Genomic DNA, 13,073 nt, shown 5'->3' with positions numbered 1-13,073 from the left:
AAATAAAAAGGTAAAGATATTAAAAATATTCTAATTAAAATATGTAAAATTTAATATAGTTTTAAGGAAATGGTCAAAATTAAAAAAATTACACATAAAATAATCATGATTTGTTAACTGGCCGGATCATTATTTATATGATATCGCACACGAAAGAAAAATTTTTGTTTTTAAAATTATCTAATTAACTCTATACTCATTTTTTTATATTTTTTATATGATATCACACATTCGTAAAAAAATAGATAGTTTAAGATGCAAAAAAAAATTACTTACTTAATGAATATAATATGAACGAGTATTACAAATACATCATTTAATAAAATAAATAATTAAAAACTGAAAATTCATACCCGCGCTCAGAGTCTAGTATAAGTTATGATATAAAACTTTAAACTTTTAGATATATAATAAATTTAGAGTTTATAATTTCAAAAAACGTCAAATATATATAAATAAAGCTATATTTTGTTTTTAAACTACTCCATCACATCGTTAAATATATAATTAATATATTTTTTTGAACAGGGTCCGTAAATGATTCGAGACGGCCATTGTCTTCTTTGACAAGGCTCTTTCTCTCTTTGATATTAGATTTCTCATAACCATTGGTTTATACAAATTTATAGTGATGAAATGATAATTAAGTTAGATGATGCTTATGAATAATCTTTAGTACTAACTTCTAAGTTCTACTAAACAAAACTGGATCGTAGGTTGAGTTTTTTTTTGTTTATGAATTAAGACGTCTTTCCCGATGGCTAGAGAAGACAAGAGTTCAACCATTAACTTGGTACCACCACCATATGAACGTTTTTCATATTTTAAATATGTTTCTTGTATTCAGGTACATTAACAAACTTTTGTAGTTAACAAACAATTCCAAATAAAAAGGACGACGGTATTACGTGTGATACAAGTCACCTGTTTAGTTTCGGGGAAGAAAAATATAGAGAGCAGTGGAGAGATTCGTTTTCTGCTTTGTTTAATTTTTTTGGCTCCACCTGTTAGTTCTGCTTTTGCCTTTTGTTGCCAACTTTATAAACATGAGACAATCACAAGATTGCTTCCTTGATTTTAGGTTTTAACTAAATCAGTTTTCAGTTTAATCTCTAAAAAAGCGTAATCTTATTAGACTATTATCAAACTGTAATAGAAAATAGATTTAAATTGCATATTGTTGACCAGAAGATGATAGAATCACACTGGTATAAGCTTCTCAACTAATAATTCCTAAGTAGAAAAGATTTTTGTAGAGATTCTAGTGTCATAAACATACGCAGAAACGACAGGCAACGAAACTTCAACATGTGAACCAGAGTGATCCACAAGTCACCAAGTTTGTTTCGAATTTTTTACAATCTAGAGACATTTTCCCACGTTCAAATTACACTACAAGACACTTATCACTTGAGACACATTTTCTTTTGTCAAAAGTACTCTTATAACCATAAACTAAAGATAATCTCTCACCTCTTCTTATTTCATTTTATTATTTTTCTTATTCTACTTTATGTATTTATTTACTTTTATCTCAAGTTCTAAAATATATTAAACAAAAATAATTTTCATAATAAACTATATATAAAATTCTCTATCTTTAAAGATCCATGTTCATATATATATATATATTATATATATTAATGTGTAAACAAAATGTGGACATGGACACCAAAGCATGAATAACATAATTGTAAATTAGTTGTGGACATGAACATCTTAACAGAATTATAAACTAGTTGTAGACATGAACAATATTCTTTCGATTCCATTTATCATCTCAGAATCTAAATTCAACTCTAATCAAAATTACATCCATCCACATCATGACAAAGCGCAAATTCTTTAGATCAGAAATCTATGACATGCAAGATCTATTACTCTCCGACAAAAAGTAAACACTTCTTCGATTTTTTTCTCCGCTCATACTCACAATATCATCTCTTTCTCATTTTGATTGAAGTTTAATTGCAGATAATTTATCAATTGAGCTAAATAAGCCAAGTGTTTGTATTGGAGATAATAGAGTCCTTGTCCACGTTTTATGGTATAATTTTAGTAACATGAGTCCATGTCCACGTATTGTTGTATAGTTTTATGGAATCAAAACATAGAGTTTGTCCACGTTATCTATTATAAACACATTAACATCACTCATCCACACATCACCCGTCCACAAATCACTCAACCACGCATCACTCGTCCACAAATCACTCATCCACAAGTGTCTTTTCCATTAAGGACAAAATTGTCCACAATCTTTTGCTGGCCCACAACAAAGTGTGTCACATTTAAAAAGTGTCTCTAGGTGTAATAGAAATTCAAAAAGTGTCTCTTAGTGTAATCATATCGTTTGTTTCACATATACGACCCAAGTGTCCACCTCTAGCACCATTTAAACTAAACCGTTGATATTAGTCCATATAGACAAAATGAAGTGGACACATGACAAGAATATTGAAGAAAGAAAGAAAAGTACTCAAAAAGAAGCAAAACGTGATTTACATAGAGTGATACAGAGACAGGAACTCCAAAGTTATGAAAAAACATGTCCATAAAAAGTCAAGCAACCTAACTAAACTCATCGATAATACCCCTGTTCTTTTGCTGGACACGGCTTTCCGCGGCTGCGATCAAAATTTATCAAACAAAAAAAGAAATCTAAGTGCAGCGTCGTTATACAGTTTCGCCGGCGACTGTCGCAACTCGACTTTTCTTCGATTTCATTGTCGCTGTATTTATCAGCGTCTTCTAAACACGTGTTGACCTGCGGCTAGCGTCGATTATTGACATCCTCTAACTCTATTGGTTTAACATGTTGCTGACGTGTCAGTTTTCATCCTCTTATATTTTTGTGACGCCGACGCCAATGCTGCGTCCAGCAAAAGAACATGGATATTAAAATATTTTCAAGTCACCCTTTATGCAGAATGGGAAGTAGATTTTCCTAACGAGACCGGTGCAAGTGCGTTCTTTGCTCTTTCTTGGAAGCTTCTTGTTTTAGTGAGTCTTCTTAGTACGTGCATGCATAGCTAATTTTGAGATTTTTGGGCAACAGAAAATTTATTTAAAAAAATATTTTTCAAGTTTGGAAGTCTATATATATAGTTATGTAAATTATTTCTTAAATTTTGGGGATTATAAACCAATGTTTCATTTGTTTATGTCTAGGATTGGCTGTGTGACTCTTCTCATTTTTTGGGATTATAAAACAATGTTTCATTTGGGATTATAAATTTTTATTATCAGTTGTTTTTTCAGACACAAGAGATTGATCAAGACTAATTAAAAAGATTTATGTTTTTAGTTGATGTTGGTTTATGTTTACATACCTAACAACTCTAAATTTGCTGCTAATTTACCAAAAAAAGAAATATTTTACTTAAGAATGAATGTAAGCTTTTATACTACAGGCTACAGCTAAAAAAAAATCAAAAGTTTACAGAAAAATTAACAGAGTAAATTATTTCATTAACAAATGATTTGTTTTGTTAATTAAAGAATAAAAACTAACGACCTGACCCGAAAAAACTAAATTCTTTTGAGGCCCACTATAAGAACCCAACAGGGCCCATTAGTTGACCTCTGTGTAATTTGACAGGACACTGTAGTCAAAAAGAGTTCTCCTTCTCACCCTCTTTCTGCTCCTTGGTTAGATTAGATAATTAGGGATTTGAAACCAGCATCCCTAAAATGGAGATTACGGAGCGGAGGGACGATGAGATCAGAGACGCTAAAGAATCCGCAAACATCGACACCATCAAGCCGCAGTACGTTACCGACTCCTTTTCCGACGAACGCTACTCTCGCGAGGTCAAGGATGGTCTTCATCCTCTACGGGTCCGTCCTCTATCCCTTATCATCCGTTTGATCCTCAATTTTGAATCCGATCTTATCTGAAGCTTGGGTCATCGTGCGAGATTGAGATATTGATGTATGGCAATAGAAAGATTTCGGATTTTGAATGGTGTGAAATTAGGGTTTGCGTACATGAGATTACACCATTGTTAAGGATTCTTTCGTCTGCTTAAGTTAAAGATTATACAATAGCTCCCCATTTTTTTTTCAATTTGAATCTGATCTTAGCTGAAACTTTGCTCCTCGTGCGTCCAAGATTGGTATATTGTAGTGGAAAGATTCGGATTCTGTATCTATAAGGTTTTGTTGTGAAATTAGGGTTTTTGAAATTAGGGTTCTTCGTCTGCTTTAAGCGTAAGATTGTTTACTGGCTCTGCAGTACAAGTTTGCGATTTGGTACACACGTCGCACACCAGGGGTCAGGAGCCAGACGTCTTACGAGGATAACATTAAGAAGATTGTTGAGTTCAGCACTGTAAGCTCAACAAAATACTCCATTCTTGAAGCTGTTTGCAATCTTATCTTGTTGATTTACTGAGATCTGGCTTTGGTATGTTGTTACCTAGGTTGAAGGTTTTTGGGCCAGTTACTGTCACCTTGCTCGTTCTTCTCTCTTGCCTAATCCAACAGACCTTCATTTCTTCAAGGATGGGATTCGCCCCTTGTGGGAGGTACGTGTTCCCTCATATGTTATAGGAAGAAGAACTCTTATGCATCAAAAGTTGTATCTCTTAAGCTAAGTTCATCTCCTTCAGGATGGTGCCAACTGCAATGGAGGAAAGTGGATCATACGTTTCTCCAAAGTTGTCTCTGCTCGCTTCTGGGAGGATCTGGTGAGTTTAGTTCATTTTTCTTGTGCGCGGGCGTTTCTGTTGAGTATTTACATAAATGTTCTTTAAGTTGTCGATGTTTCATACTTATCTGGGAATCATGTTATAACCCTTCTCATTTATTTGTTTTGTCTTCAGCTTCTTGCGTTGGTAGGCGACCAGCTTGATGATGCGGAAAACATTTGTGGGGCAGTGCTGAGTGTCCGCATCAATGAGGACATCATTAGTGTATGGAATCGCAATGCTTCTGATCATCAGGTGAGAAAACTGTTCACAAGAAGATCTCCTTTCTTTTGTTCGGTAATACTTATTCAGTACCATGTTTTTCTGTGAACAGGCAGTGGTGGGGTTGAGAGACTCGATTAAGCGCCATTTGAAGCTGCCTCATGCTTATTTGATGGAGTACAAGCCTCACGATGCTTCTCTTCGCGATAACTCATCCTACAGAAACACATGGAGAGGATAGGTTCAAAGTGGACTATTGTATCACTTGAGGTGTTAAAAGATTCGGAAGCTCTCCTGCAACCTAGGATGATATATGGATTGAACCTTGTTTCTGGTAGCGTACTGTATCAATGGCTACTTCTGCAGCAGTAGTTTACAAAGTCGTTTTATGGTTTCTAAATCTTCTTGCTACCTTCAATGGTTTGTGTCTTGTTTAAAACTCTATTGTTTCATTTTTCAAAAGAAAACTTGAGCTCACTTACTGGTTTACATTGTTATGACTTATGTCTCAAACAAGATGCCAATATACAATTTCACTTCCTGCTATGGTCTCTGATGTAAATCTCTACACCCAACTCGTGCGCCTGCGTCTCCTATTGATTTGATAAGCTTGTGTCCTCTTGCACGGTAACAGCGCAAAGATAATTCTTTAACAACATCATCAATATTTTAACCGGTGTCTCTCGGACAAAAACTGAGCCGAAGATTCTAAACCGGTAATTAAGCCTTTCGGTTTAGAGAAATTAGATTACCGAACCAAGACAGTGGAACGAATGAGCTCAGCAAATGCGAACAACAAATCTGGAGACAAAAAGAAAAAATTATCCGGATTATGTTCGGGAGTTTGAACCCGACGTGAATCGAACACGCAACCTTCTGATCTGGAGTCAGACGCGCTACCATTGCGCCACGGATCCGGATGTTTTATTTGCTTAATTCAATGTTGAGATAATTATAATATCAGGTTCTTCCAATGTTGTGTATTTCGTTTTCAAAGATGGAGCCAAACCGTATTTGACATGATCATGTTAATTGCATTGCATGAAAAACTGAATTCATTTTATAACTTTTCGAGAAACGTACTCTTTCGAGAAGAAAGTATAAACATTCATCTATATACATTGAATAACGTCTAACTCTAATTCTAAGAACAAAAATGGTCAAAAATCATATCATTGGAGCCGAGACGTTATGCTGACAAAAGTATCTTCAGGACAAGGGATGGTTAAGCCACCCATTGGATGATCGAACCCAAATTCTTCTTCGGATTTGCTGAGAAGAGCTTGAAACGAAGGCTGGCTCAAGTAAGAAATTGGCACCACATATCTTGTCTTCTGAGTCTCTCCTACGTACACCGCAAGAAACCCTTTAGGTGGTGCCGCCATGGTTGCTCTTTTGCTTGTAGAAGCTGTTGCTCGGCCAAGAATCTTCTTTGCGCCCAATAGACTTCTCACTAAAGCCATTTCTGTTTTTTTTTTCTGTCTGAAAGTTTGAACTCCTTTGAAGCTTTAGAACAGATGTATGAAAATGTTCAAGTTATTGGATTGCTGCTTGCTTGTTGATGATGGAAAGAGTGGGATATGTGTATTATATATAGATCAGTGAATGAGTTGAAGACTCTCTGAAAAATCTTTGAAACTTGTGGTCTTGAGGCGTTGGACAGAAGAAGAGAACAGAGTTGCACATGGTTCTGTCTTTAGCATTTGGAAAGGTTGAGTTTAATGCAATTTGTCTTGGTTGATGATATAATTAATTGAGTGTAGGACAATACATTAAAAACATACTCCATTTGCAATGCACAAGGGTTTGTTTTCTCAATGTTTTTTCATATGACGTATGCCATTGTCAATAATAAAGGCCAGCAAGTTGCTGTGGTGATCATATATTCTCACAGCTCTGTGGTCTAAATGGATTTAATTAATAAGACCTCAAAGTAGGGACCTGGAGTCTCTCAACAACAGAACATCAAGTCTCTATCACAACTTAAGTTGTTCTTTGATTATATCCACAACTAGGATCACACTTGACAGTTGTTACTCAAAGAAGATTATGATAGGTTTTAATCAGAAGGGTCAGTGTTTGGTTCGGGGTGAAGTCACTGTCGGAGCCAAATTTTGTTGGGAGATAAGACAGGACGACAAAGGCATCATCAATCAATCAAGACAAATTGCATTAACCTAGAAGTTTCAAAATGCTAAAGACAGAACCATGTGCAACTCTGCTCTTGTCTGTCCAACGCTTCAAGACCACGAGTTTCAAAGATTTTTCGGAGACTCCTCAGCTCATTCACTTCTCTATATATGATACACATATCCCACTCTTTCAATCATCAACCAACAATCAGCAATCCATTAACTTAAATCTTTTGATACATCTCTTCAAAAGCTTCAAAAGAATTCATACTTTCAGACAAGAAAAAAAATATAGAAATGGCTTTGGTGAGAAGTCTATTGGGTGCAAAGAAGATCCTGAGCCGCTCTGTAACGGCTACTACACCAAAAGGGTTTCTTGCGGTGTACGTTGGTGAGGATCAGGTCCAGAAGAAGAGATATGTAGTTCCTGTCTCGTATTTGAACCAGCCTTCGTTTCAAGATCTGCTCAGTAAATCTGAAGAAGAGTATGGGTTCGATCATCCGACGGGTGGCTTAACGATTCCTTGTCCTGAAGATGCCTTCATCACTGTAACTTCTCGGCTAAAGGGAAAGTGATCCCAAGAGAAGAGAGATCTAACGTTATGTAGCCCGAGTTAGAGATTTAATGATTCAATGTAAATATATCAACCTTTTTCATTGGTTCTATGTGAGAAAAGAGTTGTTCAAGAGACTACAAAGCTCAATGTGAATTGTCAATTTTTGTTGTCAAAGCATTAAATATATATATTCATCTTGAATTTTTTTTGGATTGTTCGAGTGTTAATGATATGAAGAGTTTGTTTTGTTTCTCGATATACAAAGGAATCAATGAAATAGAGTTGAAACTTGTTGTCTACACTAACAGCATTTCACATGATTTTCTATTTGAGATATTAATCAAGAAATGGATGTTTGATTGATTAACAGCTCTTCATTGCTTAAGTAGTTCCTAAGCAAAAAATACACAAGTGTCTCTTAATTCATCATTTCAGGAGAACAATAAATATTTATGTCTTTGAGATTTGATAGATTAAGGAAAAACAGAGTAGGGAAGATAAATTTGATCAGATGATCAGTGATTTTGGTTCCCTCACTGTTACGTGAGTTGTAAGACTGATATATAGTATAACCAGTAGATAGTCTATAGGAAGAGAAACAGAGGAAATCCCAAGAAACAGAACAAGAATGACATTTTCTATGCAGATTGTGGGTTATAAATAAGATGTAAGAGCTAAGGCAAAGATTCATGTACTGCGACTTTCTAGCAGATTGAACTTTACTGTTAAACATGATACTTATTTAATTAACAAACTCTTACACTGATAGCTAACAACCTAAATGAACAAAATTTTGTTTGGTTGCTAAAAAGAAGGGACGAATATTAATGTGATCCGTTTAATTCCATATCTTTGCACTGCATAGTCTTCTTTGTTAGTTGAAAGACTTCAATGGATGATAATTAGGTTAAATCGAGCCACGGATAATGTAGTTTAATTTTAACAGCAACTAAAGTATGATTTAAATAGTTGTTAAGTTGGTGTTGTTATTTCTTTTTTCAATGGTATTTACTTTCAAAACTTTAGAACAACTCTTTCAAGAAGAAAGAGAAAAATAAAACATCCTCTATTTACAACTAACTTGAAGAAAAATATGTTGGATAATTATCACTGAAGCCTAGACGTCACAGCTACGAAAGTATCTTCAGGACAAGGGATGGTTATGCCACCCATTGGATGATCGAAACCAAACTCTTCTTCGGATTTTCTTAGAAGAGCTTGAAACGAAGGCTGGCTCAAGTATGAGATTGGCACCACATATCTCTTCTTTTGCATCTCTCCTACGTACACCGCAAGAAACCCTTTTGGTGCCGCAGAGGCGGCCCTGTTGCTTGTTGGGGCAGCTGCTGTTACGGAGCGGCAAAGAATCTTCTTTGCACCTAATAAACTTCTCACGAAAGCCATTTCTAGTTTTTTTTTTCTTCTTCTGAAAGTTTGAATCCTTATGAAGCTTCTAAAGATGTTATGAAAAGATTCAAGTTTTGAAATATTGCTTGTTGATGATAGAAAGAATGGGTAATGTGGTGTTTATATATATAGAAAGATTAATGAATGAACTGAAACCTCTCTGAAAAGTCCTTGAAACTTGTGGTCTTAAAGTGTAGGACAGACTACAGCAAAGTTTCACATGGCTCTGTTTTAGTTTAATGCAATTTTCTTTGATGAGATTATTAATTGAGTGTGGGACAATAAACTAAGAACGAAAATGCAATTCACAATGGCTTGTTTTCTCAATGTTTGTCTAGATAAGACATATGCTATTGTCAATAATAAAGACTAGCAAGTTTCTGTTCTTCATGTTCTGTGGTGATCATATTCCCTCATCTCTGTTGTCTAAATGGATTTTATCAATAAGACCTCAAAGTAGGGACCCGAAGTTTCTAAACAACAGAACATCAAGTCTCCTTCACATGTTAAGTTGTTCTTTTGATTATATCTACACACAACGAGGTTCACACAGGACACTTATACATTAAAAACTGAGTAGGTCACTTCTTCTCTTTATTTATTATACAGACATGAGAAAACAAAAAGATAGTGCTCGTTAGGTTAAGTTTCTTGTCAATCTATCATATCTAGAAGACAAAACCATGTGTACTCTACTTGTGCATGTCCCATACTTTCAATGGTTCCAGGGTGGCTGTTAGTCCTTTTATCAATCTATTTATACATCCAGAGACAGAACCAAGTCTTCAATTCACCAAGAAATCCAAACCTTTAATCTGAGCATCTAACACTTCTTTCAGAAGCTTCAAATTTCAAGACACAAGAAATGGCTTTGTTCAGAGGTCTCTTGGGTGGCCAAGAGGATTATTGGCGTATCTGTAGCGGCTACAAGCAAAAAGACAGTTTCAGCTCCAAAGGGGTTTCTTGTGGTGTACGTTGGGGAAGACCAGGTCCAGAAGAAGAGATTTTTGGTGCCAGTCTCATATCTAAACCAGCCTTCTTTTCAAGCTCTTCTCAATAAATCCGAGGAAGTATTTGGATTTGATCATCCAAAGGGTGGCTTGACAATCCCTTGTCCTGAAGATACTTTCATTACTGTGACGTCTCAGTTCCAATGATGATGTTCCAAAAGAAGAAAAATTAACATTAGTTTTCTATTAATATAGCCTGTTGCATAATTTGAACTGAAATCCCCTATTGCGGAATGTGCATTATCAGTTTCTGACGACAAAAAGTTAAATATTTTGAATTTTAACTTATCGAATACAATCTTTTTTTTAACGAATAAAATCATATATAACTTAGCATTGTAAGAATAAATTTAAAAACCAATATCAACTGTATTTTTTATTTCTTTTGGACAACATCAACTTGAGATTAAACAAGTCAAAACTAAGAAATTTCAAAATGTATGTAATAATGGAAATTATTTTGAATACCCCACATTTTTAGCTTATGAAGGGATTCTGAAAGTTTAGTAAATAGCTATAGATCATTTACTACAACATCTTATATATTAAAAACTATATTAAATATAATTTGTTGTACTCTTAGGATTGTTAGTGGTAAGTTTAAAGTTTGGAAAACAAAACATATAATATTTAAAATTCTGATATATTCATGATGTATTTTACTTGGGGCTAACTGGTTCAAACGCAGCGGTTGCGGGAGTTTGCGGATGCGGGTGGTTGCGGTTTCTAGCGGTTTTAAGAGATTTGTACGATTGGTTCTACGGTTAGAAATTGGTGCGTTTGCGGGATACTTATAACTAGTTAACTACCAAATGCAGCAGCGGTTAAATAATAAATTAACAATATTTACATTTTATGTAATTATAAAAATATAAAAATTATAATATTATAATAAATATAAAATTATATTTAAAAAGTTATAGTTTTAAAATTTTAAAAATTATAGAAAATATTTTTATTTTAAAAATTTATAATATTAATTAAAATATAATAGATATATTTAGTATTTTTATAATTCCAATTTAATTTTTTTATTGAATATTTAATTTTTGTATTTATACTATTTAAAAAAAAAAGAAAAAAAATTATCTTCCCGCAACCGCAAACGCTAGCTGGAACCAGCTTTTGAATTTATGAAGTTTAAAGCGATTTGAAGCGGTTTATAACAGTTTGAGTGATTTTTGCAAAACGCCAACAACCACTACATAGCGGAAAAACCAGTCATACTCTTAGTTGGATTTCACTTTTCTTGAATCGTATGGAAAGCCTTACTAAAGGAAAAAAACGGAAATAGAAGAAAACAATATTTCTGGATTAATATTCGGGAGTTTGAACCCGACGTGAATCGAACACGCAACCTTCTGATCTGGAGTCAGACGCGCTACCATTGCGCCACGGATCCGGATGCTAATAATTGGGAGTTAACATAATTGAGCTCTGAAGCATTTTTAGTTTTAGGTTATTCAAGTGGATTGCATGAAAACTGAATTCATTTTATAACCTTTCGGGAAAACTCATTCGAGAAGAAAGAGTAAAGATTCCTCTATATACAATGAATAAATCTAACTCTAGTTCTAAGAACAAAATGGTGAATAATCATATCATTGGAGCCGAGACGTTATGCTGATGAAAGTATCTTCAGGACAAGGGATGGTTAAGCCACCCATTGGATGATCGAACCCAAACTCTTCTTCAGATCTACTGAGGAGAGCTTGAAACGAAGGCTGGCTCAAGTATGAGATTGGCACCACATATCTCTTTTTCTGGCTCTCTCCTACGTACACCGCAAGAAACCCTTTTGGTGGTGCCGCCATGGCTGCTCTTTTGCTTGTAGAAGCTGTCGCAGTTACAGAGCGGCCAAGAATCTTCTTCGCACCCAATAGACTTCTCACCAAAGCCATTTCTGAAAGTTTCAATTCTTTTGAAGAGATGTATGAAAATATAAAGTTATTGGATTGCTTGTTGTTGGTTGATGATAGAAAGAATGAGTTATGTGTATATATATAGTAATATCAATGAAGATAATGAGTTTTGCAATCCTCTCTGAAAAATCGTTGAAACTTGTGGTGTTGAAGTGTGGGACAAGCTACCACAATTTCACATGGTTCTGTCTTTCGCATCTGGAAAGAAATGCATTAATGCAATTTGTCTACTTGGATAATCTCCAACGGCAATTCACAAGGGCTTGTTTTCTCAATGTTTCTTTGAATCCGTAGTAGTCAAGTGGTTGGTTGTTTGGCCTATTCTCTAAACTCTGAGGTCGAAATGGATTTAATAAGAACTAAAAGTAGGGACCTGTTGTTCTTCAACAGCAGAACATAACAACAAGTCCCTGTCAGTACTAATTATGTTTTTATTTGATTAAATATGACATTAATATTTATGTTAATTTTATTATACAAGTGTCTCTCAGTTCATCATTTCAGTAGAACAATAAATATTTAGGCCTCTAAGCTTTCGGTAGAAAAAAAAAGAAAAACAGTGTACGGAAGATAAATTTTGATCAAATCAAGGATTTTGTTTCTGACATTGTTACGTGAGTTGAAAGACTGATATATAGTTAAAACCAGCAGATAACCTAAAAAGAAGAGATTTTAAATGTGACTTTGCTGATAAAGTCTGGGAGGAAACTCCGTTGGTAAGGAGATTTGATAGGAGAGGATTAATAGATTTGGAAGCTACCTGGATGGGATTAATAGAGAACCCATGCTTACCGCCTGTGGGCAGCTAGCACCTTGGATCATTTGGGCAATCTGGACAGCTCGTAATAACCTGATCTTTAATAATAAGATCTGCTCTCCGAAAGATGTTGATAATTTGTGAGATTATGAGAGCTTCTAAGTGTTTTAACCGTGATGAAGCACACGAACAAAGTAAAAAGGAGTGAAGTAACCGTAAGTATTTGAGAGAGAAGAGAAATTTGAGAATTTAAGAGAATGAGAGGATTTGTGAGATTGAGAGAATGAAAGAAATGTTTGTATTGAATTGTATGTTTAATTGTGTAACATACATGGTGTATTTAAAGGAAACAAAAGCAATAAGCACTCAATGGTG

At 34.7% G+C, this 13,073-nt stretch overlaps 5 protein-coding genes, 2 non-coding genes and 1 pseudogene across 7 annotated transcripts; 3 read left to right on the top strand and 5 right to left on the bottom strand.

Annotated features, from left to right (window-relative positions):
* Positions 1 to 3,629: 3,629 nt before the first annotated feature.
* Positions 3,630 to 5,402, top strand: LOC106324974 (eukaryotic translation initiation factor NCBP-like). The gene is made up of 6 exons (XM_013762979.1): positions 3,630 to 3,840; positions 4,238 to 4,333; positions 4,425 to 4,529; positions 4,614 to 4,691; positions 4,827 to 4,946; positions 5,026 to 5,402. The coding sequence occupies exons 1-6, from the start codon at positions 3,694 to 3,696 to the stop codon at positions 5,152 to 5,154; spliced, it is 675 nt and encodes a 224-aa protein (XP_013618433.1). The 5' UTR covers positions 3,630 to 3,693; the 3' UTR covers positions 5,155 to 5,402.
* A 356-nt stretch (positions 5,403 to 5,758) lies between these two features.
* TRNAW-CCA lies at positions 5,759 to 5,830 on the bottom strand. Its single transcript has one exon. It is a non-coding gene; the product is annotated as a tRNA-Trp (tRNA).
* A 111-nt stretch (positions 5,831 to 5,941) lies between these two features.
* Positions 5,942 to 6,604, bottom strand: LOC106327406 (auxin-responsive protein SAUR21-like). The gene has a single exon (XM_013765552.1). The coding sequence runs from the start codon at positions 6,374 to 6,376 to the stop codon at positions 6,086 to 6,088; it is 291 nt and encodes a 96-aa protein (XP_013621006.1). The 5' UTR covers positions 6,377 to 6,604; the 3' UTR covers positions 5,942 to 6,085.
* Positions 6,605 to 7,142: 538 nt separating this feature from the next.
* On the top strand, positions 7,143 to 7,805 carry LOC106327408 (auxin-responsive protein SAUR21-like). The gene has a single exon (XM_013765553.1). The coding sequence runs from the start codon at positions 7,343 to 7,345 to the stop codon at positions 7,619 to 7,621; it is 279 nt and encodes a 92-aa protein (XP_013621007.1). The 5' UTR covers positions 7,143 to 7,342; the 3' UTR covers positions 7,622 to 7,805.
* Positions 7,806 to 8,568: 763 nt separating this feature from the next.
* Positions 8,569 to 9,197, bottom strand: LOC106327405 (auxin-responsive protein SAUR21-like). The gene has a single exon (XM_013765551.1). It carries the CDS (start codon positions 9,004 to 9,006, stop codon positions 8,710 to 8,712), a length of 297 nt encoding a protein of 98 aa, XP_013621005.1. The 5' UTR covers positions 9,007 to 9,197; the 3' UTR covers positions 8,569 to 8,709.
* Positions 9,198 to 9,874: 677 nt separating this feature from the next.
* LOC106327407 lies at positions 9,875 to 10,309 on the top strand (annotated as a pseudogene).
* A 1,040-nt stretch (positions 10,310 to 11,349) lies between these two features.
* Positions 11,350 to 11,421, bottom strand: TRNAW-CCA. Its single transcript has one exon. It is a non-coding gene; the product is annotated as a tRNA-Trp (tRNA).
* Positions 11,422 to 11,491: 70 nt separating this feature from the next.
* On the bottom strand, positions 11,492 to 12,011 carry LOC106327404 (auxin-responsive protein SAUR21-like). Its single transcript, XM_013765550.1, has one exon. The coding sequence runs from the start codon at positions 11,918 to 11,920 to the stop codon at positions 11,621 to 11,623; it is 300 nt and encodes a 99-aa protein (XP_013621004.1). The 5' UTR covers positions 11,921 to 12,011; the 3' UTR covers positions 11,492 to 11,620.
* Between the last annotated feature and the right edge of the window lie 1,062 nt (positions 12,012 to 13,073).

The sequence above is a fragment of the Brassica oleracea genome, chromosome C2 (genome assembly GCF_000695525.1).
Source record: "Brassica oleracea var. oleracea cultivar TO1000 chromosome C2, BOL, whole genome shotgun sequence".
Taxonomy (NCBI): Eukaryota; Viridiplantae; Streptophyta; class Magnoliopsida; order Brassicales; family Brassicaceae; genus Brassica; species Brassica oleracea.
Note: the sequence above shows the minus strand (reverse complement) of the source record. Positions and strands in the feature narration are given on the sequence as shown.

Bases quoted from the DNA above. Each gene is read 5' to 3' on its own strand.
- LOC106324974 (XM_013762979.1), top strand. From the start codon at position 3,694: ATGGAGATTACGGAGCGGAGGGACGATGAGATCAGAGACGCTAAAGAA. The intron at 4,334-4,424 runs GTAAGCTCAACA...GTTGTTACCTAG, and splicing joins AGATTGTTGAGTTCAGCACT to GTTGAAGGTTTTTGGGCCAG. The intron at 4,947-5,025 runs GTGAGAAAACTG...TTCTGTGAACAG, and splicing joins GCAATGCTTCTGATCATCAG to GCAGTGGTGGGGTTGAGAGA.
- LOC106327404 (XM_013765550.1), bottom strand. From the start codon at position 11,920: ATGGCTTTGGTGAGAAGTCTATTGGGTGCGAAGAAGATTCTTGGCCGC.
- LOC106327406 (XM_013765552.1), bottom strand. From the start codon at position 6,376: ATGGCTTTAGTGAGAAGTCTATTGGGCGCAAAGAAGATTCTTGGCCGA.
- LOC106327408 (XM_013765553.1), top strand. From the start codon at position 7,343: ATGGCTTTGGTGAGAAGTCTATTGGGTGCAAAGAAGATCCTGAGCCGC.
- LOC106327405 (XM_013765551.1), bottom strand. From the start codon at position 9,006: ATGGCTTTCGTGAGAAGTTTATTAGGTGCAAAGAAGATTCTTTGCCGC.